The 27,452-nt window shown below is 42.5% G+C and overlaps 2 protein-coding genes and 1 long non-coding RNA gene across 4 annotated transcripts; 1 reads left to right on the top strand and 2 right to left on the bottom strand.

Moving 5' to 3' along the window:
* On the bottom strand, positions 1 to 9,635 carry LOC135238620 (neurofilament light polypeptide-like). 2 transcript variants are annotated; one of them, XM_064306724.1, is made up of 6 exons: positions 9,529 to 9,635; positions 9,027 to 9,326; positions 6,724 to 7,211; positions 6,339 to 6,486; positions 1,921 to 2,357; positions 1 to 1,764 (listed from the first exon to the last, which is right to left on the bottom strand). In XM_064306724.1, exons 2-5 carry the CDS (start codon positions 9,303 to 9,305, stop codon positions 1,935 to 1,937), a joined length of 1,338 nt encoding a protein of 445 aa, XP_064162794.1. In that variant the 5' UTR covers positions 9,306 to 9,326; positions 9,529 to 9,635; the 3' UTR covers positions 1 to 1,764; positions 1,921 to 1,934. The 2 variants fall into 2 exon arrangements, with proteins under 2 accessions (XP_064162794.1, XP_064162795.1); XM_064306725.1 differs by having other exon boundaries at positions 9,027 to 9,571.
* Positions 7,333 to 15,126, top strand: LOC135238622 (uncharacterized). The gene is made up of 2 exons (XR_010325158.1): positions 7,333 to 8,077; positions 13,675 to 15,126. It is a non-coding gene; the product is annotated as an uncharacterized LOC135238622 (long non-coding RNA).
* Positions 11,065 to 27,160, bottom strand: LOC135238619 (immunoglobulin-like and fibronectin type III domain-containing protein 1). The gene is made up of 24 exons (XM_064306722.1): positions 27,074 to 27,160; positions 26,378 to 26,404; positions 25,364 to 25,486; positions 24,745 to 24,884; positions 24,164 to 24,263; positions 23,972 to 24,001; positions 23,615 to 23,660; positions 22,579 to 22,765; positions 22,260 to 22,373; positions 21,675 to 21,837; positions 20,869 to 21,141; positions 19,975 to 20,274; positions 19,427 to 19,551; positions 19,065 to 19,206; positions 18,560 to 18,853; positions 17,592 to 17,891; positions 16,982 to 17,161; positions 16,201 to 16,329; positions 15,225 to 15,533; positions 14,964 to 15,049; positions 14,524 to 14,716; positions 13,701 to 13,997; positions 12,480 to 12,806; positions 11,065 to 11,695 (listed from the first exon to the last, which is right to left on the bottom strand). The coding sequence occupies exons 1-24, from the start codon at positions 27,114 to 27,116 to the stop codon at positions 11,691 to 11,693; spliced, it is 3,933 nt and encodes a 1,310-aa protein (XP_064162792.1). The 5' UTR covers positions 27,117 to 27,160; the 3' UTR covers positions 11,065 to 11,690.
* Positions 27,161 to 27,452: the final 292 nt, after the last annotated feature.

The raw sequence follows: 27,452 nt of genomic DNA, 5'->3' as shown, positions 1-27,452 counted from the left end.
TATATAAAAGAAGGGAGCAGAAGTTTATTTAAGGAGCATCTTGGCCATTAATTTTTCCAGCGACTACATTAAAAAAAACAACCATCTGCGAATCACTCCACCATGGAGGGGAACTGAATGTGTCTGAATGTTCAGGACATATTTTCACATGTTTTGCCCTTTTAATATTTTCTTGAACTCAGTTTATTCCAGAATGCTAGCACAGTGTAAACAGACGTAATTACTCTAAATTCTCATACTCATTGAATTTAACATTCCTGAACATGCACTCTCGAAATAAAAGTACAGTAGAGGTAAATTTGTTTTTCTTTATTGCTGGTTAGGGGTTCAATATTCGTGTACCCATAGAGTACCACCCCAGTGATAAGCGTTTTTACCTTTTTAGGCACTATTTCCTAGTTTTTTGTTTTTTTTCAGAGAGAGTGTCATAAGCACTTTACAATACTTTATGTTATGTATCATAGCATGTTGAAAACAGTCATAATTGATCATATATTTTTAGAGTCGTCTTGACAGTGGCATGACTGTCATATGTTTACTTACGTCATATTTATTATTTCATATTATTTCATATGTCATATGTTTACTTGTGTTGTGATACGTTGTCAAAAAAAGCTGACTAGCATTAGCAGTTTTAAAAAAATCAACCCATTATTTTTAATTATCACCTCAATAGAAGAAAAAAAATTTCCATTTAAACTTATGCTTTACTAAAGTATGAAGCTAAGCAAGTGAGCAAATTAGCCAGACAGCAACTAGTGGGGAAAAAATGGTTTCTCTGACATTTATAATGACACATATTATTTCAATATATATGACATTACTAAACATATGTTTTTTTCTGTAACAGGGGGTAGTTCTGCTGTTGGATTTGAACTATAGACCTTGCTGCCTGGTCAATACAATGAGGCATACAGACTGTACTGAAGACCAGGGTCCCCAACCATAGCAACTACCTGTCACTACTTCATCAGGTCCCATTTTTGTAGCGGATGTTCGCTAAGTTAATGTTCACTTGCTAACTCACGTCTCTGAACGCTAAACATAATCGCACCCGTCATGATGACCGTCAAAATGACGACTTTATTTTTGGTAGCGCTTTTGACACGGTAGGATCTCTGTCACAAAGCATTATGAAGTGCTTATGACACGGTCAGGAAAGCATCATAAGCAATGTAAAAAAACAAAATAAAATAAAAAATGTTTAAAGTGTTCCCGATTTTATCAACAGTATTTCCCTTATTTCACCATGAGGTGCTTATAAGACAAATCACTAAAGAAAGGCAGAAGTTTATAAAACTTTCAAATTCTGTGCTTTGCAGATTTGCTGGGTAGTATTTTCCTCTCACCAAAAGAAGCCAAGACTGGTTCTGTATAACTGGAACTCTTCATTAAGGTTTCTTATATTAATCAAGTTAATACTGTAAATGTGCGGAGAGAGAAAACTGTAGGCATAAACATAGCGGGTGGATCCATAGAAAAAATTAAGGCTTTTCAAGCTGATAAGCCTGAAAAAAATCCACAAAATCCTGCTTTTTATGCATTGCTGCCAAACCCTGATACATAAAACGTGACGTTTCTCTGAGGTAATTGTTTTAAGTAAATAACACACTGCAGTGATGCTGTCCGATTGACTTCCAGTTTTATAAAAAGGTACCTTCCCTGTGGTAATGAATCCTTGTTAGTCTCATACCGTATATTATTCTTGTTTGTTCCACTGAATGCGAGGTTGTGGAAGAGTGCACCATCTGAACAAATCTCTGTCTGCAAAAGATTAGAAGATTAAAAATGTTAAAAGTCTCAATCACAAACATGTTAAATGACTGTCTGCAGGAATAGTAAAATGAACACTGATTTAAACAGTCATATGGCATTCCACACATTACACGCCACTGACTGAACACTGAAGGACATACTTACATTCCTGTTCTGACTTATTCTTGCTGTTCTGCCTCCTCTTCTGTTCTGTGCTTTGCCTCCAAGGCCAAGTCTTCTTGCTCCTCCTGCTGTTCCGAATAAGCTTCTTCTGACACCATGACTTCCTCTTCCTCTTCCTGTTCTGCCTCCTGTTCCTGGACTCCCAGCTCCATTTGGACTTCCTGTTCTGCTTCTTGTTCCTGGACTTCCTGGTCCACTGGAGCTTCAGCTTCCTGTCCTAATTGTTGTTCCTGGACTTCCTGTGCCACTTTCTCCTCTAGGACTTCCTGGTCTGCTGGAGCTTCAGCTTCCTGTCCTAATTCCTGGTCCACTTCCTGCTGGAGTTCCACCTCCCCGTCATCTCTCTGTGCCTCCTCCAGCACTGCTGGCTGATCCAGCTGTGGGGTCTCTGGGGCAGGTGTGTCCAGTGCAGTTTCCAGCTGAAGAACAGGGGACCATTAAGGGAAACGGTGGGGAAAGTCAACGCTCACGCGTGCACGCACACGCACACTCACACACACACACACACACACACACACGCACAAACACACACATACACACACATATACGCACACACACACTCACACACATATATACACATTACAGACACACACACACGCACAAAAACACACATACACAGACATATACGCACACGCAAACTCACACACACACACACTCATATATACACATTACACACGCACACACACACGCACAAACACGTATGCACGCATGCAGACACACATATACACACATACACACACACACATACACGCAGACACACTGACGCACACACAAACACTCAGACAAGCGCACACACATGCACACACACACACACGTGTGCACACACATGGAAACACTCACACGAAGATACCCCCGCACACACACTCACGCATGCACGCACACACACACACACACACACACACACATACAAACCAGTCACAGTAAGAGACAAAAGGTTGCATGTTAACCATAGGTCTCGTGATATCTACAGGTACACACGTGTTATAAAAGCTAATCATTAATGTAGTTTTTCAAACACATTTCAGAGATGACATGTTCTATCTGCTTTCCTGTTTGTTCATCAGGGAGTTGACCCTAAGTATGATGAAAGAGATGAATAGATGGGGGTCAAAAAAAGAGACCAGATCGATTGAATTACATAAAACAGTACAGTATATGAACACTGAAAAAAGACTCTAGCAGAAAATGAGTCTTTTTCACAGTTTACACTGTTACCCTAACAACCCTGATAACTAATCATAAACCTGACTACACGTAATGAACACAGTATCAGAAATGGCATTCCTGTAGTACTGCTTTTTTCCCCACAAATGCTGCTGAATTGAGTGATTATGAGTCATCTGAAATATATATATATATATATATATATATATGAAGAAACAAAACATTTGTGGCTTTGTGTAGCTAGCAGTCAGTATGTCAAGTGAACCATATCATGTTGATGGATTTGTAGGGTTATGATTATTATTATTGCTACTTAGTCTTATACTGGTTGACATTCTTGCTTGGAATGTTCCAGAAACATGACCATAAAAGGAAGAGCGATTTCTTTCCATACGTTGTTATCAGAGTTCAGAGTTCATCAAAGATGGTACTGCTTCACTTCACAGGCCAATGTTAAACATTGCACAATGTATGTACAGATTTGCAGGAAAAGTTAACCTATGTGATGGGCACTTTTCCTATGATGCACCCCTGGTACATGTCAAATGGACACGCTGGATTTTAAAGCCAAATCACAGCAACACAGGAATGTCAATGGAAGTACTATATTAAGTCAAAAGAACTGTGAGCTGTGTCATATTATGCAGATATAATCTACATGTTCATTTCATCCATCAAATCACTCAGTATTTAATATGCAAGATGCTATTTGGCAGAGGTGGAAAAATTCAAGTCCAGAAAGTAAAAGTCCTCCTCAGTATTTTCAGTCAGCTGGATTTGATAATTATTTTTATTTATTTTATTTTTTATTTATCCTTTATTTAACCAGAAAGGTCCCATTGAGATCCAATATCCCTTCTGCCAGGGAGTCCTGGTCAAGATGGCAGCAGAAAAATAAAAGTTTCATATAAAAAACATACCAAAAACAAAACAGAACAGAATATACAAGGACTTCGAATTTGCACAATTCTAAGTCAGGAGGTCGAAATAATTAATGAAACCAGCTGGCTGAGTTCACGGGTGGAAGGAACACATGGCAGGACTTTTACCTTCTGATCCCTGGACTTTACACTGCCACTATTTGGTGACTATGGTGAATAAGCCCCCTTTCCTCTTCCGTTTCCTCTTCTATGGAATCTGACTGTATGACTGTCACAGGCAGCAGTGTAGTATAAGCAGTAAGGTACTGGTCTTGTAGCCTAAAGGTTCGATTCCCAGGCAGGACACTGCCCTTGTACCCTTGAGCAAGGTACTTAACCGGCATTGCTTCAGCATATATCCAGCTGTATACTGTAAATGGACAGCAATGTAAATGACATGTAAGTCGCTCTGGATAAGAGCGTCCGCTAAATGCCTGCAATGTCATCATAATTCAATTGTTAACTAGCATGCTGTTGTTTCTTCATAAATTTGTTTAAGTTAGAGAAAGGGAAAAAAGTTAGAGAAGCGGGAATGTCCTGACCTAATTTCAGAATACAGCAGTATGGATCTTGATAAGTGTGTAAAGCACTTATAAACCTGACCCATGCAGCTCTCTTTAACTGCAGACCTAGGAGCAATCTGGCTTTTTTTTTGTTCCTGATCTGATTGGTTGTACGTTGGCATTTTAAAAAATCATGCTAACACTTGTCAGCTCACTCAGTGGTCAGCGTTACTGGCGCTGGGCTTCTCGCAAGCAAGATGTGAACAGAGTCGACAAGCTTACATACTGACTTCACCGGTGCTTAAAAACAGGAGGCGTGATCTCAATGGACAGAAAGGGACACGCTGTCACCACAGACTGCTGTAAATAACTGGAGGCAAAGAGTCCAGCTTTCAGGAGGCTGAGAAAACAAGGCTTGGAAGTTACATTACATTACATTACAGGCATTTGGCAGACGCTCTTATCCAGAGCGACATACAACAAAGTGTATAGCCATAACCAGGAACAAGTATGACGAAACCCCTAGAGAGAAGTACCGGTCCAAGTGCAGGGAACAACCGCATAGTTCAACTTGGACCCTGATGGTTAAACTGATTAACACTAACAACGAGAACGGCAACAACGCAATCTATGGAAAAAATACAAGTAGTCGTTAAGACAGTTAATGCACCTAGTCACCTACGAAACAGCTGCCTAGTTACAACCCTAAGTTTAGTCATTTACAGGGGGGAAGGGAGGGAGGGGGAGAGGTGCAGCCTGAAGAGGTGAGTCTTCAGTCGTCGTTTGAAATGGGTCAGTGTCTCAGCTGTTCTGACCTCCACAGGGAGGTCATTCCACCATCGTGGGGCCAGAACAGACAGGATCTTGTCTGTTCAAATTTAAAACATTGGTCCTAGCATACCAGGCAGTCAAGGGATCAGCCCCAGATGCTGGGGCTGATCCCTTGACTGCCTGGTATGCTAGGACCAATGTTTTAAATTTGATGCGAGCTATAACAGGCAGCCAGTGGAGGGTAGTGAGCAGGGGAGTTACGTGGGAGTGTCTGGGGAGGTTGAAGACCAGACGAGCCGCAGAATTCTGAATGAGTTGCAGGGGTCTGGTGGCAGATGCCGGTAGTCCAGCCAGAAGAGAGTTGCAGTAGTCCAGGCGGGATAGAACCATTGCTTGGACCAGGAGCTGGGTTGAGTAGGTGGTGAGAAAGGGGCGGATTCTGCGGATGTTGTACAGTTAGCTCAGTTTGGACAGATGCAGGCATCGACTGTGACAGCGTGTGCCACAGCTCTGGTTGTGGGTAACCCCACGAAAAAGTGTTTATCCCGTACCAAGCCAACCAGCTAGCCTTGTCCCTAGTTCCACTGCAGAGGTGGAGAGGTAGAGGGATAAAGAGGTTTTATGATAATGCCTGCCAAAACCATGACAGGCCCACCTAATGTCCTTTTCACCTATGAGCTGTAATCTTTTTCGGTGGAGAACACTCTTAGGCCCTTCCTTATCTATAATGCCGCATCGATGAGGATCATTGCGTGGTCTTTAAGATGACAGATGAGAAGCCAAAACAAGAGTGTGGAATTTAAGAAACCTGATCAGTAAGGAAAGTGAATGCGAGTCTCTCCTGAGGTGTAATTACTGGCCTTATCCATACAGCTGATGAAGCCGGGTTTTACCAAACGGACCTCGCCTAAACTGCACAGCCATAAAGCCATGCTTTACTAAACTGACCTGACCTAAATCGCACAGGGAATAAAGCAGGGTTTTACCAAACGGACCTGGCCTGAACCACACAGCAGATAAAGCTGTGCTTTACAAAACTGACCTGGCCCTGGATGGACTCCAGCTGGGCCCTGAGCGAAGAGTGGAGGCTCAGGGCTTCCTGGCTCTGGTCCTCCAGGCTCCGCCGGACGAAGGTCAGCTGCTCACCCAGAATGTGGGTCCGCTTGGCCTGCTCCACCTCCAGCAGCCCCCTGCAGCACAGGCGGACAGGTCACAGGAAATGAGGTCACGGCACTTCCTCAGTGCATGCTAACCATTCTCCAGTATTATTGATGTACATGCTAATATATGTGAAGTATTATTATTATTATTGTTATTAATAATAATAATAATAATAATAATAATATTATTATTATTATTATTATTATTATTAATAGGTCAATTTTATTTTGAAAACCACAAAAGATTTTATGCACTGGAACACGTACTTGAGACTGGCGATGTCCTTAGAGCTTGTCTCTAGCTGAGCCCTGTGAAGCGTTAGCATCTCTTTGAGGCCCAGCAGGTCAGCGACCTGAGCCTCCAGCTGGGCGGTCAGCGTGTCCACCAGGGCTGCCTGCTCCGTAACCTTGGCCACCGTGCCGGCGAAGCTCGCGGACAGCCCCTCCACGCTCCCGGCGAGGGCCCGGTTGGCGCTCGCCACGCCCGAGAGGTCCTCCTTCACCGCCTGGAACTCCGCGCCCTTGCTCTCTACGGTGTCCCGCACGCGCGAGAGGTCTTCCGCCGACACCCGGGTCAGCTCCAGGTCCGTCAGGCGCACCATCATCTCCGTGTGCATGGACGCCACCTGGCTGCGGAGGTCGAAGGTCTTCAGCTGCTCCGCCGTGGACACGGCCATGGCCACCTGCTTCTGCGCCTGGGCGTACGCCCCTTCCAAAGCCTCCAGCCTCTCTGCAAAGCCTTCTGGGACTGGGAGCTGTATGGTGAAGATGGCAGGGCAGCAAGTCAGCAACCACTTATGTAAAAAAAAAAAAAAAACACTATATGAGATAAAATAAGACGTCCCCCTTTTTTTTTTAAGTGAGGCAGTCCTCACACTGAGAGGAATGGACTAATCCAATCAGTTTATTAACATAAGAGATATAGAGAGAACAGATTTGTAACCACTTCTTGACTGGGCAGCAGTGTAGTATAATGGGTAAGGAGCTGGTGTTGTAGCCTGGTCCCAGGTAAGACACTGCCGTTGTACCCTTGAGCAAGGTACTTTACCTGCATTGCTGAAGTACATATCCAGCTGTATCCATGGATGCAATGTAAGTGCTATGTAAAATGTTGTGCAAGTTGCTCTGGATAAGAGCATTTTCTAAATGCTGTAATGTAATGATAAATGAATTGTGAATGATGCTTGCATTTGTGAAATTGTGTGGCATTATCTCTGGATGGAGCAAACCCCATTATGATATTTCACAAGAGAAAAAATGGCATGACTCGATTTCTCGATTTGTTTTGTTGCCTTCAAAAGGCTCAAAAGTAAACAACTGATTCAGGAGCTAAAACAGTTCGATAAAAATGTCATGTATCCACCATGTCAAATTGCCTAAAACTGACGTATATCCTGACGTTCTCAGGGTACAATAGAACACCTTTTTAACGTGAAGCTTTTCCGTACATACTCGTCATATAATTACGTAAGAGGCCTGTGCATTGAGACCAATCAAAAATACAAACCAGTTTGAATACACGTTCAAAAGACAAACTTTAATACAGGTTCATTCATTGGGTTTCAGAAAAAGTTCATTAGGAACGTTTTCTGTGAATGTCAAAGATGCATGCCCTGTTCAGGTAAGCAGCAAGTTAGTATTACTTCCTATTTTAAAAAGATCGATTTGACTTGAGCGTTAAATATTTGCATAAAGACATTGTCGCACCTTGGGCGCGTGCCAGTCACAATTTAGATATATAAAAACGACTGGAAAATGCTCTGTGAATAGGCCACATAAAATTATATTTAAAAAAAGAAGTTCACGTTCATTCCACGCACGAAGTTCAGATGTCAAGTTTGCTAACGCTAAGTTGGCTAAGCAACCAAGAAACACATTTAGCAAAAGGCATAAGCCTGCACGTTTCTATATTTAAGATTGTTTGTCAATGTAAGTAACTACAGTGCTTGTTTAACAACATTATCTACGCTTAACCGACAAAGCGGCTGCGTCGTACATATCGCCTTTAAAAAGTTTTGGGGAAACATTTTGCCATTTATACCAAAGGTCTCGAAAAGACCCTGCAAGTGAATCAGCAAATCTTTAACAGCAAAGCGCGTCTCAACCATCTCGCAGGCTAGTGAGTCACTTGCAAGTTGGAATCGCTTGTAACACGAAACAAATCCTCATAACACAGCAACAGCTGCTCGCGCTAGTTTCTTAACATTGGCAGGTGGTTTATAAAAATTTTTTCTGTAGCCTATGTTGACAGTGAAACTTGATGAAATGTGATATTAGAAGGCCCCTATCCAGCTTTCAGCCAGCTAGCCTTTTGTGCTTAGTTTACATAACTGTACTTTTTAATATTGGGCACTACCGTATTTGTATTCGTAGTTATGTCAAACCCATCAAACAAACATCTCCACTTACAGTAGCCCACATAGCCTATAGTATTAGAGTAATTATAATGACACCTGAAGTCGGCTAACGTTAACTATTATCATAAATAACTTATGAGCGCAAGCCTTGATTGACTGCAGTTTTTGCGAAGTTTTTTTTCCTTTGGAAAGGAGCTCGAATATTTAGCATACCTCCACATTTTTCGTTCTCATTTCCTCCTGTACCTGCTGGAACTTCACTATTTTCATCTGCAAGCCAGAGAGACTTTCTGTCAGGTGGCTTATAGTCTGCTGCTGTGCGTGACAGAACCAGGCGAAGGTGGTACCCCCGACCACTAACAGGAGTAACAGAATGAACATAAGAATATACTGGTTTCCACTCCCCAAGTCTTGTTCCAGAGCTTCATCTATAAAATGGTTCTCCTCGCGTTTGTGGAAGTTTTTCCCTTTCCGATGCCTTGCCGTAGTCATGATTTTTTTAATTCCTGCGCCCTGTAAATAGACAAAAAACACACACAAAGAGATATACTACCGCGATGCATAACCAGCTTGTGTTACATTGAAAGAGCTTGAGTGCTTCGATTCATTCAACCAATAACCCGTTTGTTAATTGATACATTTAAAGCAAAAAAAAAAAGAAAAGAAAACGATATGTTCATTGATTGAACCTCAGAGAACGTCAAAAAGCACCTACAGTATCTCCTTAACTTGTGGTCCACAGGAAAAAAGAGAGAAAGGAAGGCGTGACACGGAACCTTACAGTAAGGGACAGAGTGTGCATGGGCGGTCCGCTACCGCGCGCAGCCATTCGCGGCGCAGCGTGCGTAATGTTATCTAATGTTCTGTAAAAAAAAAAAAAGTCCCACGTGCGCTTGCTGGCTGCCACTCACTCGGTACGTTTTGCATTCACGGTACTGAATTCAAAACGTACCGTGTGTACCCCTTGTCACTGTTTCACTGTACCGAGAGAGAAACATAAACCACGGAAACATTTTATCGTACAAAGTAGCGCTGCGCAGCGAAAGAGCATTTTTGGGGCGAAACCAAATGTGATAAAATATAGGCTAGCCTACTGTGTTATTCAAAAATCGCAAATGCAGAACATTTGTCAGATGAGCCCACACGCATGTGAATTATCTACAAGCAAATTGACCGAGACGTAGGCTATGGTAATGTCTTCCTGACGAACACTTACTGTATGTTACCAAATCAGTTGTCATATAATGTAGTTATCTCGTTTAGTACACGACTTTAGGATATTATTACGCGTGTACACGTTAATCTCGTGTTTGTATCCCCAGTATTAGTGTAGGACTGTACAATCCTGCAAATCCGATACTTGTGTATGCTATGAAATTATCCTACATCATTTGGATGTCATGGGTGTTTCCTACCATTCAACTGCGCTGAATTGGCAATGTCTGCACAATGACGCTAAATCGCGTTTTTATCTTACTAATTACTAAAAGGCCAGCACCGAGCAAATAATTCCCTTAAGACGCTTTTTTTTTACTTGCCCCAAGCAATCAGGCGGATTTTTCGATAAATCTCCCTGTTAAAAACGAATTAAAAGGAAACACGGCAGTCGCAGACTATAATGGCAGGCCTATTACATAACTTTACTTTCATTTAGCAGTCGCACTTATCCGGAGCAACTAAAAAAAAAAAAAATGCGAAAGTGCAAAAATAACGTATGTTCTACAACGTTTGAAATGAAAACGGAAGTAAATTATGCGAGGCGTTCGTTTAAAAAAACACAGAAAAGAGTAACGATGCAGGCCTATAATGTTATTCCTTGATGTGATGGATTTTAAGCACCAACCGGGCGATTCCGATGTTCGTCCAACCTTGTTTAGCATTTCTAAATACGTGGTGAATTTCTTAACTGATACCTGTTTAATAACACCGCCCTGTCTGTAGATATGTTTACAGAGAGGTGGCTGTAGGGCATGTAACCGGGTAAATACACGCTGATGGAAGGTCGAGACACGCACACGGTCCTTTCTCACTCAAGTGCTCATCCATTATCTATGGAATGGGAAGCGAAATAGCTTTTTTTTTTATTCTACCAGAGTCATTGCAAAAATATAGGTGCTGTAGATTAATGTCAAATCGTTACCTCTATTATATGAGTGATTGGTAAGAATCTGAACAGAATGGTTTTCACTGCTGGCTAATGCTTTCATACACCCACAAAATTGTAGTCTTAAGTACCACAGAAACGCTGGAGCCTTCAATCACTGTTCAGTTTATTGCACTTCCATGAGCGGATAGTCATCCGTACAGATTTAGCAGTGAGATTAACACACACAATAAAATGCTGCAATTCATAGATCTAACCTGTCTTTAGCGCTGTAACAACACAGTTATTTTAAATAAGACAAAAGGTACAGTTATGCCCACTTCATCGTTTATTTTCCTAATGTATTTAAGTATCACATTACAAGCTTGGTGATTTTAGCCTCATCAGAACTTCTCACAGTAATGATATCGGTGCAGTACATGAAGTTGGTGTCAGTGATATATTTGTCGACCGGTAGAAGTGGTCATGAAGATCAACCTTTGATGATCTCACACACACTGTCAAAACTGTCTGTTAAAAATGTGGTTGTTTTACACAGTCTGTTGAAAGCGAAGCCAAAGGAAACAGAAAATCTCTCATGCGCAAGCTAGACAAGTTAAAAATGAGACGATGACATCATGCCTTTCTTTCATCCTTCCAGCTTCAAGACCAACGGGGGTAAATGTGTTGTTGGTGAATGCGCTGTTTTCAGTGAAGGCCCATAATGCATCCTAATTAAGGCCTGAAGTGTGAACGGCGGGCCGTGTCACCTTGCCCGACATTCTTGCTGCTTTCTACTCTGAAAAGTAACAGAAAGGAGAGAGATGATGAGTCCGTAGAGCTCGTACTTCAGCGTAATGGGAAGTAAGACATTGAGTTCAACACAAAAGTGGCACCATAAAAAATAAAATAAAAATAAAAATAAAAAACTGAAGTAACTGAAAGACTAACTAACTGTCACCACTCTGTGGGGCACTCCCAATCTGGGATCATTTTTATTACTTAAATCCCCCTCTTTTATGCTACACATGTAGCTCCTGTGGGGGTCATTCCTATGTTCCCCAGATTTATATGGCACATAATGGGAATATGACAAAGGGTCCTATGTTCCCAGGGTCCTGTGTTCCCCAGCTCTACATGAAATCTTATCTGTGTTCAGTAGATAGAGACAGAGACAGTAAATCAGTGATATTCTGTCTCACTCCAGAAGATGTCAGCTATGTCTATCAGCAAACAAATGGCTTAGCTATGCTCAGAAGTCCTCAATAATAATAATATTTTCCAAGAAATTATGAAAAATTGTTCACAATTTGTTCACAGCTTGTCATGCCTCCTAGTTTGACTTGGCATAGGTTAGGTCGGGGATTAATGTTTACTATGTGAACTGTACCTAACGTGTTCATGGCTATGAATAACTGTTACAGAATGAGTATTGTACCTAATCGGACCTGTGTTTTGTAGTAGTTCCAATGACTTTGGTGTGCACTTATTGTACTGTACGTCGCTTTGGATAAAAGAGTCAAAATAAATGTGATGTAATTCCCACTGAGGTGTGAGAGTTAGGGTAGCTGAGAGCGCAGTACCTCTGACGGTGAGCTTGGTGGAGCACTCCGCTCGGCCCAGCGGGTTTTCCGCGAGGACTTTGTACTCCCCCATGTCTTGATGCCCGACCCTGAGGATGAGCATGGAGCACACGCCGCAGGTGTTGGTGATGTAGTAGTTGGTGTTGGTGTTGAGGCTGACGTTGTCCCTGTACCATGTGACGTGGGGCGCGGGGTCGCCCCGCACGGCACAGCTCATGTAGCACTCGTAGCCTTGGGGCGCGGCGTGCATCTTCAGCGGGACCAGGAAGGATGGCGGGGTCTCTGGGTTACAGGCCTCAGACGAGGGAATGACGACGGTGAACTTCTCTGTGTAGAATAACATGGTCAGAGAATCACATTGTGTGTCATTTGTGTATGGAATTGGCTAGTTTAAAAAAAAAAAAAATTTTTAAATTAGTCAGCTCTTTCAGTAGATTGCAAAATCTGGGACTTGATCATATGCTGCATTTTCATACTGAAAAAATGTCTTGTGGCCTGGCAGTAATTCATTTTGAATCAAATTAAAAATGTATCCTTTTTGGATTTTTTTTGTCAGTTATACAGCTGTACATCACTGCAATGCAAACTGTATCTGCGGTGGGAGCAAAATGAGTGAATGTACCTGTTCCCCAGTAAAAATGTACAGTATTACAGGAGAGCTAGTGCTGGCTGGAGGGCAGAAATGTCTCTCAGTGACAAACTGCTGGTAGGCTGCATGTGCCTGAAGCACTGGGGTACACTTATGCAATGCCCTATGCTAAGAAAATGTGGCTGACTTGGAATGCTGTTAAACATTCTAATGCTGATGTAACAATCATTGTTGGCAAATTAGAAAACAATGGAGTTCTGGAACACTGGCTGAGAATTTTGAAGGAAAAAAGAAAAACAAGAAAATTCTACAAAAAAAATCTACTCTTCAAAGGGTTTAAGCCTGCCCTTCTGTGACTTGAGGAAGCTGATTGTGTCCCACTGTCCACTGATGTAGACTACCGGTCATATTTGGATGATGTCACAGCTGAGGGTCAAATTAGGTTGAAGGACCCTCAGCTGGTGCCTGTGGCTTTTGCCTGTACTGATTGAGTCATGTGGCAGCCGACTCATGTGTCCCTAATCGTGATGTTTTTTTTTTCCCCCTGACAATATTGAAGTATAAACAGCTGAGTATAAAAGACTGTGAATGTGCTTTTTATTTCAGGATCTTCATCAAATGAATCGGCAAACCTCTGGTCTTCTCGTCCCTCCAGACTGGCGATCTGGAAGGCATGGAGAGGCCCACGTCATTCTTGGCGCAGACTCTGAAGTAGTACTCCTGGCCGGGGACGATGTTGCAGACGGTGCACTTGTTGTTGAAGAGGCGGTCGGCCACGGTCTCCCAGGCCCGCTTGACCGGGTCGCGCTTGGCCACCGCGTAGTGGAGCCGGTCGTCGCGCTTCTCGTCCGGGGACGGTGTCCATGATAACGTCACGGTGCCGGCCACGTTCTGCTCCAGCTCCACGGGCCCCGGGGGTTTGGGCTCATCTGGAACCAGGTCAGAAACGCGATCTCTCACTCACCCCACAATCTCTCCCGCTCTCTCCGTCTCCCTGAGTCACGGGGCGAGATCTGAACCGCCTAGCGCGAAGCCGTCAGCTTTTGGATCTAATGCAGCGGATAGGCCTAACACACGTACCCAGGCTTCCCAGAGTTATCGCCGCTCAGCTGTCTGATATTGCAAGGCCTCACTGCAATATCAGGCCTCAGTGCCTTATCTCTTTATTTCCTTATTGGGAATGTTAGTGGCTGACATTCGTCTCTGTCCCTGAAATCATGACTGACATTCGTTTGTCCCTGAAATCATGACTGACATGTGTCTGTCTCTGAAATCATGACTGACCTGTGTCTGTCCCTGAAATCATTACTGACATGCGTCTGTCCCTGAAATCATGACTGACATGTTTCTGTCCCTGAAATCATGCTTGACTGTGTCTGTACCTGAAATCATGACTCGCATTCATTTGTCCCTGAAATCAAAGGCTGTGAAACTTTAAAGGGGACAGGACGTTACCTGTGACTCTGATCTCAATGCTGAAGGTTTCCTGGCCGACTATGTTCTTGACGATGATGGTGTAGACGCCTGTGTCAGAATGCTCCGATGTGGGAATCAGGAGCAGGGATCCTCTCTCCGTATTGCTAACGGTTATCCGTTTGGACACGGGCATCCCGTCCTTCAGCCAAATTATGTCTGGCATCGGGGAGGCCTGTGCACAAAAATTCACTCGCACTGAACAAATGTTAAAATATTCAAAAAAGAAACTAAAGAAAACTTTGATTGTTTGATTGATTGGTTGGCTGGCTATCATTGTTAGACAAGAATTAATTTGACCGTAGCAATGTTGAAATGTCTTGGTATCACTTAAAAAGATGTGTCTTGAATTTTTCCACACTGCGACAACTACGTGAGGTAAATTTTTGCAAGTGGTTAGACGAGAGTTGCCGCTGTTTTACCTCAAAGTTGATTTTGACTCTCACAGAATTTCCAACTCGGACCACCATTAAAGTCTCCATGTTTGAATCTGTGAACCTTGGCCTCACTGCAAAAAGAAACCGCACATACTCAGTAATGGACTGATCTGAATTATATCCAATTGTCTGAATGTCTTGGTTTTTTTTTAAATAAATGGAGCTTTGGTGAAACGCTGCGGTCCAGGTAATTACTGATGGGCGTAGAAAATAAAATAAGAGGAGAAACTTTAAAAAAGGACGCACCAGGGGGAGGCATGGCGATGATGTAGTTATCCAGTTCTTGGGGGTCCCCCTCTCCCCCATCGTTGGTGGCGATCACCCTGACCCAGTACATGGCCATGGCCTTCAGACCCTTCACGGTGTACGTGGTCATTATGATGGCATTGGCATTGCAGCGATGCCAATCTTGGCTCTCCACTGGCCTAATCTCCACAAAATAGCCTTTGGCTTCATCTTGGACTCCCTCTTCTACACCGGGCTTAGACCAGGCCAGGCACAAGGTGCTGTAGGTGGAGTCTGTCACTTTCAGGTCCAAAACTTTTCCTGGGGGCTCTGCAGAGAAAGACACAGCAGAGATTATTAAATGTTGTGCTTCACTGTACATTTATGAAATGGATGGTTTTTTATCCTGGATGCTGATTGGCTGAGACGGTGTTCCACAGTGATTGTAAATCCGATACAGTAACAGGTATTCAGACAGCTGGTTTGTAAACAGTATCACTCCGTGTACAAACCGTTAATTACAAATAATTTAGCAAAATAAAAAGTACTGTATCGTCAAGTAATTGTGCCTATATGTTGTATCTGTTTTTTTCTATTGATTAAATGAAAGCCTCTTGTGCCATATAAAGAAAGCATATTACTATAGGGACGGAGTGTAGCACAGTGGGTAAGGAACTGGGCTTGTAACCGAAAGGTCGTAGGTTCGATTCCCGGGTAAGAACACTGCCGTTGTACCCTTGAGCAAGGTACTTAACTGGAATTGCTTCAGCATATATCCGGCTGTATAAATGGATGCGATATAAAATGCTATGTAAAAGTTGTGTAAATCGCTCTGGATTAGAGCGTCTGCTAAATGCCCGTAACGTAACTATACTGCGAACTGGATATCTGAAGAGATCATCACGATGAAGGCAAAATAGCATGTTCTGTAAGAGCTTTTTCAGTAATTGTACGTACATAACAACATATTGTAGAAACAAACCCCCCCATTACTTACTTTTGGGGTCTCTTGCGATTACGATCTCCGAAGGGGGGCTGGGTTCCCCTGCCCCAGAAAAGTTTATCGCGGACACCCGGAACTCGTACTCCATTCCCTCAATGACCTCTTTGACGGCGTACTTTTTCTCTAAAGGTAAAAAGTTCATGAGAACAGCAGACTGCAGAGATGCAGTCACAGCCACCGGACAGTCACAGCACTCACAGAGGCAGCGTGAGAAGAATTGTGCTAAAATGGCTGAGAGGAATTCTCTCCAGCGTTGAAATAAACGTGCAAGTTCATTAATGATGACAGCTGCTGAAGCAGAAGGAATTCATTAAAAAAAGCCATTTTATTAAAAGTTATATTCTTTCAATGGCAGTTGTGAGAATAATTTAAAAAATATATATATTTTATAGGTCAGTTGTATCTGGAGAGTAGCTTTACAAAATCAAATGACAAAGCATATTAATCCTCTATTTTATTATATATGTTTCACAGAGTGAATCTTTTGCTGTATTGTTAATATCACAAATTATTGTAATTAAAGTGATGCAGTTCATTAAGAAAATTTGATCATGTGATATTTAATTTGTTGGATTTTACTGAGATAAATTACAAGATGATTTTTGCCAAACTTGCTGAGAGATCATGATAACGGTAAGAATTATGGCGCTTAATGTGCTTGTGTAATAAGTGAGGCTAAATTTTTATAAACAAGATAAAAAGTTTCACGGATTCATTAGGCATTTCTGTTATTTGAACTGTAAGTGTGAAGGTAAATTTAGAAAAAAGCTCAGACCTTTAATGGGGTCGTCCGGCGGGTTGACTAGACCCCAGAGGTTGCTGCCCTTCTTGCGTTTCTCCAGGTTGTAGCCCACAATGGCAGTTCCTCCGGTGTTGTTTGGGGCGACCCATTGGAGATTAATACAGTCCTTGAAAGCACTGACCACTTTGGGTGCGGCTGGTGGACCCGGATATGCTAAAGCAAAACAATCACAAGGAATATGCCTCCAAAGGTTAAACAATGTTTTAACTTGCATACTAGTTGACTAAGATCTGTAAGCTACAGCTTGGAAAATGTCAAAAATGTCAATTCCGAATGACTGATTAGTATGGATGCCTATGATATATCAATGATAAAATATCTATGCCCATGATGTGCGTGTGGAAATTACAGCATTAATACACAGAACATTTTCCTCTGTACTCTGAATTATGGATTTCAGTGTGTGGCCTACCTACCAGGTGAATGAAACTTATATGAAATTTGATAAATGTGGCGCCAGGAAGCTTCATGTTTTGCCGTTGGTTTCGGTCCCTGTCCGCCAAAGCGACTGAACTGCGCTGGAACGATGTAGGACGGATATCGTTTAAGTGAAACGGGACTAACCGACCAGAGAGGTCCTCACCCTTGGTTCCAGCCGTGATGTCATCGGTCTCCATGGCTTCGCTCACGCCCTCTGCCGTGACCGCCCTCACCCGGTAGCGGTACTTCCTGCCGTGCGCCACGTCCGCGTCCCTGTAGAGCGGCGGGTCCCCGGGGACTTCCCCGACCTTCTTCCAGGCGTTGCGTCCCACCTGCTGGCGCTCCAGGACGTAGCCGGTCACGGGGGAGCCGCCATCGTCCTTCGGGGGCCTCCACTTGAACTCGATGCAGTGGGCGGAGCTTTCCAGCACGTCCGCCGGGCCCTGCGGCGGGGTTGGCTTGTCTGGGCACAGGGGGCGTCGTGTTAACGGGATCGGTTCACACAGTCTGGCCTTTAAACTACGCGTCGCAGCACAGTTCCTCCTAAATGATGTCAATACGTGTGTTCGATTGCGTATGAGCCGTTGGGTTACATGCTTAGTCTACATTTACTGTGTAGGATTGCATAGTGATTAATTACTCCCAGTATTGTAAATGTGAAGAAACTCCACACCAGTTTAGCACAAAAAAGTGTATTTACATCAGCAGTGTTCTTGCTCTCTGGTACTTTTCGACATCAGTCTAGGGAGTCAGGGTGTCGGTACAATGTGCCTGTGTTTGAAACTTTATCTTGATGCATCGACGTCTATGATACCTCAAGCAAGACTTGCCTCGAGCTACTATAGTTCATTGCATCACACTGCCAAAGTCTGTGAGATATTGCTGAAATGTTTGATTTATCAAGGATGATGCAATTGTAAAAATGTTTGCTTTAAAAGCTTGTGAAAAGGAATAAAGCACTATTTGGTATATACAGTATTTCTTCCAAAATACACTTGAGTAGGAACAAATGCAATAAGTTAAATGGGGTGAATTCTTCCTTTGTTTGAAGAACTGCACATAACACCGTAAGAATGCACGGCTGATTCCTCATCACTACACTATAAAGTTTCCAAAACACTCCCTTCTTACCCAAGACAATAAGTCTGGATTTAGCTTCGATGGTGCCAAACTCGTTCTTGATCTTGATCTTGACCTCTCCGCTGTCTTTGCGCTGGCACTTGCTACGAAGTAATCGACTCTGCTGGGACGTTATCTCAACCTTTGTGTTTCCGCCATCCAGCTGCTCCTCGTCCTCCATGTACCACTGGACCTTCATTGGGTCGCGACCCACAAAGGTCATCTTGAAGGTTGCTTTCTCACCAGCTCTCACGACAACAGGCTTTGAGAATTCAGCCAGAGCATCGGCATCAAATCTGGGAGGGTCTAGAATGTGCAGAACCAAACTATCATTCGTCGTTAATGAATCCATACAGCTAACACACAAATGGATGCCATGACTATATAAGAATTTCCTGCACAGCAATGTAATAATAAATTGTCTTTGGAAACTTCGATAAGTCAAAGTTCATTCCCTTCTCCCAAATCCAGACAAAAATTTCTAGTTGAGACATGTCGTAATGCGAGCTACTCAAACCTTGAACAACGAGCATCGCTTCCGATTTTCGCCCGTCGACCTCAAATCTGTATTTCCCTGCGTGGTGGTCCTGGCAGTTACTGATGATCAGTTTGTGGAAGGCTCCGTCCTTCTGTACTGTAAATCCATCGCCGGGGGTCAGCTAATGAAAACAAAGAGAAACCACAGTGAAGGCCCTGCAGGCACTCTTTCAGACTACTGCGTTACACCTCAGCAACAGCGCCCCCCCTATTTTTACTGGGAGAAGTGCGCTTTTCAGCTGTGATGGTGACCGTATCGTTCCAGGTCAGGCAAAGCGAAGTAAAAACCTGTCGTTTTATTTTCTTCTTCTGTGGTTATGATGGCGGATAGCGGACTCTCACCAGCTTCCCGTCTTTGTACCAGGAGCCGGTGCTGTTGTCGGTGCTGAGCTCACAGACCAGCTCCACTGTCTGGCCCTTTGTGGTACTGGTGTCTTGTAAACCACTGATGAAGTGAGCACCCGGAGCTGAAAGGTAACAGCCGGGATGGTTAATGGCGTATTGTCTTCAACATTATAACACCCGCATTCCCCCCATCAGAGACACCCCCCCCCCTAAATTACAGGGAATCTCTATGAGGTTTGGGGGCCAGTAGGAGCCCGTACATGAAGATTATTCCTGGCATAATGCCATTTATTTATTTTATTTAAAAAAATATTTTTACGTATTCTGAATAGTAACTGATGAAAACTGGGCCGTGCTGAGTTTAAGTATTTTAAATTAAGGAATTGAAATTGTGTAATCGAGGAATTTTAGCTGCAGCCAACCTGTAACGCACACAGTAATACCGATTATAATAACAATCGTCCTAATTATTATTATGCTGTCAAGCTCACTTGCAGTGATATTGCACCCATGCAATCCCCAAAGCAACCTGTCTGTCTGCTTACATATGACCACGTCTGCAACTAGTGGGCCAGTTCTGGTGCTTTTCTTCTCCTCCTCTGTTCCGTCGGACACCCCCAGTCCGTCACCCCCTGTGTCGTTCAGCTCTGGTCCGTCCCCCAGTCCCGATCCGTCCCCAGCTCCTCCCTCTCCGCTGCCCGCATCGACCACCTCGGCCACGGCCACAGGCTCCGGCTTTGGCTCCTCCTTGGCTGGCAGCTTCTCCTCCACGGGGGCCTTGGCCCCGACTGCACAGGTGGTTTTCCGGACTTTCTTTTTGCCACGCATGCTTGGGTCGGTGTCACCTGGGAAATAAAGATGAGAGAGGGAGAGAGAGGACAAACTAGTGAAGGAAGGTGAGAGAGTATGTTTCACATGCGTGAAAATTTGCGTCACAGACTGTAAAATTGGACTCCTATCCTGTGACTGATCTTTTTTTTTTTTTTCTTTCAATTAATTTTTTTTGTTGTTGCGATCTACGTGAATTGAAGCTTTGAAAATTGAAATCAACCAAAAGTTTCTGTGTGTTCGGTAGGGCCAAAGTAAAGGCCTGCGTCAATATTTAGGAGTGCTGATCCAGGGTTAGCTTTTGTGCTCATAATGCATAAGGTTATGATGTGGACCACCCCTACATCATGACCTCTTAGCCTGAAATGCTATGTGCCCGTGAGCACAGAGGTTGCTGTATTCTCTTACATTATGGACCTTCACTTTCTCTGAGAAAGAGCTTCATAAAGGAGCAATTTATTAACTCCACAAGGCTGAAGTCCAGATTGAACTTAGATTGGTCCCAGTGTAGGCAACGCATTTCTTATTTTAGTGGTTTATTTCCTAAAAAGTGCAAAACATTCCGTTCTTTGCCTGAAAGAATAACTGGTTAAAGGTCACATCTGTCCTACCTTCTACTACAAGCCAGGCGCTGCAGGATTTGATGCCAGCCACAGCTGCGTAGATCCCCTTGTCCACCAGCATGCAGTCCTTCACCACCAGCCTGTGGGTGAGCATGTCCTTGGACACCGTGATGTCATACTTGTCCCCTTGTTCCAGGGGCTTGTTCTTGCCCATCCACAGGATCTTTGGAAAGGGGTGAGAGAGGACGCACTCGAAGGCGGCGTCCTCTCTCTCTTTCGCCTTCACTTCCTGTATTTTGACGACGAACTCAACGGGGGTGACTGAAAGATAGACGTTGTGTGTTACTGCAGTGGTGTGTTTTGTGAAGCCTTTGTTTTCAACAATACAGGGAATCTCCTTTTTACAGCATCAATGGTCAAGAGGTATCCAAAATGTCAGTGTCTCCAGGTTTAATGTTGCCTTCACAATATGGGAATCTCTCACCCGATTAGTAAGGAATGTCACCCGATTGGTCAGGAATTGTACAGAAACATTTACATTTGTTCCCGAAACACCGGTGATGATTTAAAATAAATTGTTGCCATATTAAATTAAACTTACGTCATGTAAAAAGAACATAATTAAGTGTTTTCTTGACAGACCGTTTAGATAGTAGAACTTATGTTTCAGCCCTCTAAGCAACTGTTCCATTATTATTATTATTTCCAGAACTTCATACCAACAATGCGACAGTGATCAGAGGGCTGTTGTGTTGTGAAACCATTTCATTTTATGCTTCACTGTGACCAACATGTAGCAAAATGCTCTAGTTACTCATATCTATATGGCAGTGGTTGCTCTGATGCAAAATTACTCTTAAAGTCAGTGGAGAAGATGGTGGCATCCTCAACGTAAACCTGGTACAGCCCAGCGTCGCTCAGGGTCAGATCCTTGATGCTGAACGTGTATTTCCTGCCCGTTTTCTTGAGGTGATGCTTGGAGTCCTCATCACTGCTGACAAGAATCATTTCACCGTCCTGTCAAATACAGAAATCTTTGAATCACAAAAAATAATTTCATTTTTGATTTGAAAATAATTATGCTAGACGTGAATCAGAAATGTAAGATTACATCAAGGTATTTGTTGTCAAAAGAAGCAGGAAATAAATGTTTATTATCTACTGATATCAATAACTTTGGTTTATGTTAAACACAGGAGGCTTGTCACAAAGGGTCAGAAGTGAGATATAAAAATTGATTTTGCCTCTGCAAGATTTTGCTTCTTTCTTTCCTTCTCTTACATTTGCTGTATTTTTAGTTTATGTGCTATTTTAGTCCCTAAGAAGAGATTAAAAAGCCAAATGTGGTTTTAGTGAAGGCATGTGCATTGACATTTTCATGTTTGTAATGCAGCATATACTGTACATGGCTTTAAAGAAAATAAACAAAAAAATCTCACCTTGTAGAGGAGTATTTGACTGTTGGGGTTCTTTAGATCCATGGTGAATTCAAACTGCGCCAAACCGTTTGGTTTGATCTCGATATGTTTCAGCTTAGAAAGGTTCTCGATAAACTGGGAAGGTGGATGGGCCCAGGAAGAAAACGAAATGAGAGAAGGAACATCGAAAAAAAGGGGTGATTAGGGATGCTTCACTCTTAATCTGAACCGGCCAATCGCACTGAGGCATTCATTTTAGGGAGCTCTGGGGCCCAGAGACAAAGACAGACAGCGTAACAGTGAATATTATAATTACGATGATTAAAATAGAACCACGTACCTCCGCTTGCTCTTTCTCTCTCTGCTTTTTTATCTGGTTCAGCTTCGTCAGCATCCAGCGGAAGTTGGTGACGCCAAACTCAGCGCAGATGCGTTCGTAGTCTTTTTTTTCCGAACTCAGCAAAATTTCCCAGAATTTTGGGTCTACTTCTCCATCCTTCCTTGGCTCAGGTTTGGGTCTCACGGCCCTTGAGAAAGAACGGTGTTCGGGTTAGGACCTGGGTTAGGGCTAGCGTTTACGAAAAAAAAAAAACTTCCAATCGTCAATTGCGCAAGAAATGAAGTATAGAATTTAACCCTTCAGAAGTGAACACATTTCATTTAGAAGTGTTAGACCCATTGAAAGGCTAAGCTTCATCATTACCGCATATTAGTGAACTCTTAATATGAAAAGCATACAATCTCATCGTGTATTATATGAAATTTTCACAATGGCCTTATTCACAAAACATGCATACGATCACGTTTGATCGTAAATGGTAAATGGACTGAATTTATATAGCGCTTTTATCCAAAGCGCTTTACAATTGATGCCTCTCATTCACCCATTCACACACACACTCACACACCAACGGTGAAAGGCTGCCATGCAAGGTACCAATCAGCTCGTTGGGAGCAATTAGGGGTTAGGTGTCTTGCTCAGGGACACTTCGACACGCCCAGGGTGGGGGATCAAACCAAAAACCCTCTGACTGCCAGACAACCGCTCTTACCTCCTGAGCTATGTCGCCCCTGCATGTAAGAACTTTTCTAAGAACATTTTGGTGTTCATCATTTTTTTTCTTATCTGTGTTTGTTCATGGCCATTTCCTCATGCTAATCACATGAACAGGATTGTGCATTAAATTTACAAACAGCCAGCATTCATTACCTCATACACCTGGGATATGCACAAAAACAAAGGTCTGCGCATGAATCTCGTATTGTTTTTTTGTAGGAACATTTTTAAGAACAAAAGATTCATTTAAGAAAAGTTTTGTGAATGAGGCCCGTTGTTCTTTGAAAGCGTGACTACGTTAATGACCCCCGTGCCTTACCGTGTCTTCAGAATTTTTCTGAACTCTGCTGGGTCCTCTTTAGTAGCTTAAATGGCAGACAGAACATGGTTGAAATTCCAGCTTTTCCATCACCTCCAATATTCATGCATCCATACGGAGGGCACTAATATTCACGATGGGAGGGCACTATACTGTATACATCAAGGTTGGCATGTTATGTTTACAGCATGTTGAATTGTTTTGATTATTTTTTTGTGATGCTGTATGCACTGTGTATCATGTAGAAGAGATCCTCTGAAGGGTATTGGTGGTTACTGTAAGTGATTATAACAGCAACAACAAAAAAAAATTAAAAGCAAGGTTTCAATTTGTGTTAATGGCAGTATAAAGACCCACCTTCTTCTTTCCCTGTCATCTGAAATGCAACTGAAAGAGAGCAATAAAGTGTTTTTTAATGCCTTGCGTACATTAAATACAACGCTGCCACCTGCTGGCCACATATTTGAAATGCATATGCAGTATATTTCGACCAACTAGTTAAGTAGGTGCAGTTTAACAAACCCAAAACCATATTTTGTTGTTTCTTACCTTTAATAACATTCAGTGTGGCAGTGCAGATTGCTTTTCCAAACTCATTGGTTGCAAAGCATTTGTAGGTGTCTGCTTGGTCTGGTGATACGTTGGGGATCTGTTGAAATATTGTATAGAAATTTCTGTACTTCCACATTAAAGCGTATTAGTGTCTATTTGAGCGCAATGCTGCATATAAACATTTGTTTTGGATTTATGTTGAATGAATGGAATGGCCCCTTCTAGATGGTCTTCACACCTGGAATGTGCATTGGGAGTTCTGCTCTCATTTTTCATAGTCAACTAGAAATGGCTTGTAATCCATGCACACACACACACACACACACACACACACATTCATAAGGCTTCCACCTGTATGATGTATTCATAAGGCTTTCACCTGTATGGTGTATTCATAAAGCTCTCACCTGTGTGGTGTATTCATAAGGCTCTCATCTGTGTGGTCTATTCATAAGGCTCTCACCTGTGTGGTGTATTCATAAAGCTCTCACCTGTATGGTGTATTCATAAACCTCTTACCTGTATGATGTATTATTCATAAGGCTGTCTCCTGTATGGTGTATTCATAAAGCTCTCACCTGTATAGTGTACTCATCAGCCACTTCGTCGTATACATGCTGGTATTTCCCGGGGTCCTCCATGTCTCCCTTGTTTCTCGCCCACGTTACTGTTGGTTTAGGATCCCCAATAACGCTCGCTTTGAAGATGGCTAATTTACCTGCGCGGTTCACAGACATGAAACTTATTTTACTGCCAAATGTATAGCCAGGGGCTTTATGTCTTTTATTTTAAAAAGCCTGGCAGTTTGTCGGTAGGAATATGTGGCCCTATGAGGAGGATGTGCAGGGATTCATACAGGGGAAATTACACTCTGATGCGCATTAGCCGTACACATGTAAACGACATGCCGATGTACAATAACCATGGTAACCAGTAAATCATTGTACATGTTTTCCTTCTGGCTTTAAAAGTTTGTGATGCTGTAAGTGTGACATTTTGATGTTCCTGCTACACAAATCTGTAGACTTGATGAGAATTATTGTGAATTATGGATTTTTGTTCAAAATGAAAGAACTGTATGAAAGGATTTTTTTTAATAGTAAAAAAAAAATAAAATAAAATAGTAATTAAAGATCGGAATGATGTATTCTGTAAATGAAGTGGTAATGTTGCGAAAGGCAGATCACAACGTCTTACCCTCCTGAATAGTTAAGGCGATGGGTTTGCGGGTGAAGTCCGGGGTACTTTTTCCTTCTGGAAGCTCCTCCACAAACTGTGTGATCATGACACCTGGAACTTTGGACTTTTTTTTGATTGCCACTGGCGAGGTCAAAGTAAAAGTTAGGTGTTTGGTATTTATGGTCTACACACATCATTTAAAGGCAGTTCCTTATTCAAGCATAAAATAATTCAGTCATTGTATGAAGTTTAGTAATTTCATGCACATTTATGAATGTACTGTGTGTGTGTATATACACATATATAGTCACTGGGTGGCTATTTATAAGTTGTTGCACAAATATGCTTCATATGTGATTACATATTAAAATGTAGCATCATAAGAACTGAATATTGGCCATCAATTAAAAAAGTCCTGCCCAGGTATTGAGTGGTGAGCCCTTTCTTTATTGGTGTTAATTTGTCAGTAATGCAGTAATGCCATTCTCCCTGAGCTAATCAATAGCAAAGATAGAGTGGGGCTTCATGAAATTTAAACAGTTTTTTTTTAAATGAAGGGTTTGTTGTATTAATCCAATCGAAAAAGCAGTTGAATTGTCATCAAGGCAATAGGTGCATCCTCATTGGTGGACAGCATGTGATTTCTCCAACTGCCATTGATGTTTGAGATTCACAAAGCCGTACTCAGTCAATATTACTGTTCAACTCAGGTCCAGGAAGGTCAAGTTTGTTTTTTTGTCTTGCCAACTCAAGTGCTAAAATTGGACAGTTTTGCACATATGTTTTTATGTGCTTCTAAACCTCTTGAGTGTATAAACCCCCAAGACAAGGGTTATCTAAATGTAACAGTTTTGAGGATAAGGCACATAGAGGCGTTTAGTCACATACTATGTTGTGCAGACATGCACCTAACAACAAAAAACATTTTCAAAAAGAGAACTCATTCTGCCATGCGCTAATTATGGGAGGTGAGATGTACAGTATGATGTGATCAAAAGATTCTTGTTATTGTTTAATTTGCCACCAACATACCTGTTCCGTTGGCCGTGGCTGGAAAACCTTGTAGTGAACAAGTTTTGTAACCAGACGGAAAGAAACAGGACAGGAGAGCATTATTCACAAAGATAACACATCTGAGACTTGCGACCATTTTGAAATTACGTATGAGGACAAGCTCACAATGACATATCAAAATGACATAATTTTTCATAAACATTATTTGGTGTCCTAAACACATTAGCTTTAATTTACATTTTGCCATTTCCCGTCCCCAGATGTTATCGCATCATCACTACGGCATGATTTGTCATGTGTCTATTCCACATGAATAATAGATGTGTCACACTGTGGATACTTAGTTATAAGTTCCTCTGAATTTTGAAGTGCAGACTTTTGGCGCAGCCAGTTTCTCAGTCTCCCTGTTGAGGGAAGCTGGTCACATATCTAATCATTTTTTTATTTTCTTTGCACAGACTGGTGTTCCTCTTTCTGCGAGCCTTAAGATTAGATGGAACTTGATTTCAGTCGCCTGCCAGAATACTTAACCTTTTAATGATAAACTTTCCTGCTCTTTCTCTTCTTGATCGTGTTGCCATTGTCATTTCTGCCATAAAACGCTTTCTTGTGGTCTCTTTTTATATTTATTTTTAGTTTTGGGGTGTGGGGGGTACTATGCTTACCCTGCCCCGTGGGGAGGGGAGGGTGGGGGGGGGGTTGTGATATGCTTACCATGCCCGGCGGGCATCTCGGATGCTTTCTGCCTTTTCCACATGGTGGTGCTGTTGATGCTTTAACAGGGTTTAACAGGTTCTCACGGGCTGTAAGGAGAACAAAAAGAGATGGTTTTTTTTTTTGCTTATTTTATTTCCATTCAGTGTAAAATCATCTCAGGCCGCAGACTGACATTTAAGTTAATCGGAGGCCTAAGCTGTATTTAACTTTTCTCACATTACAACCAGCATTTTTAAATCGTGATCACGTTACTTTTTTTAAAGGCCTGTAGCAATACAGAAATGTATGATCAATGCTTCTTGGTCTGCCTGTGTAATTCCTTTTAAAGACCTGACGTGTCTAATTGGGTTACTGATGCCGCAGGTTATGCTCAACA

Source organism: Anguilla rostrata, chromosome 13 (assembly GCF_018555375.3).
Source record: "Anguilla rostrata isolate EN2019 chromosome 13, ASM1855537v3, whole genome shotgun sequence".
Taxonomy (NCBI): domain Eukaryota; kingdom Metazoa; phylum Chordata; class Actinopteri; order Anguilliformes; family Anguillidae; genus Anguilla; species Anguilla rostrata.
This window is presented reverse-complemented; position numbering and strand designations above follow the sequence as displayed.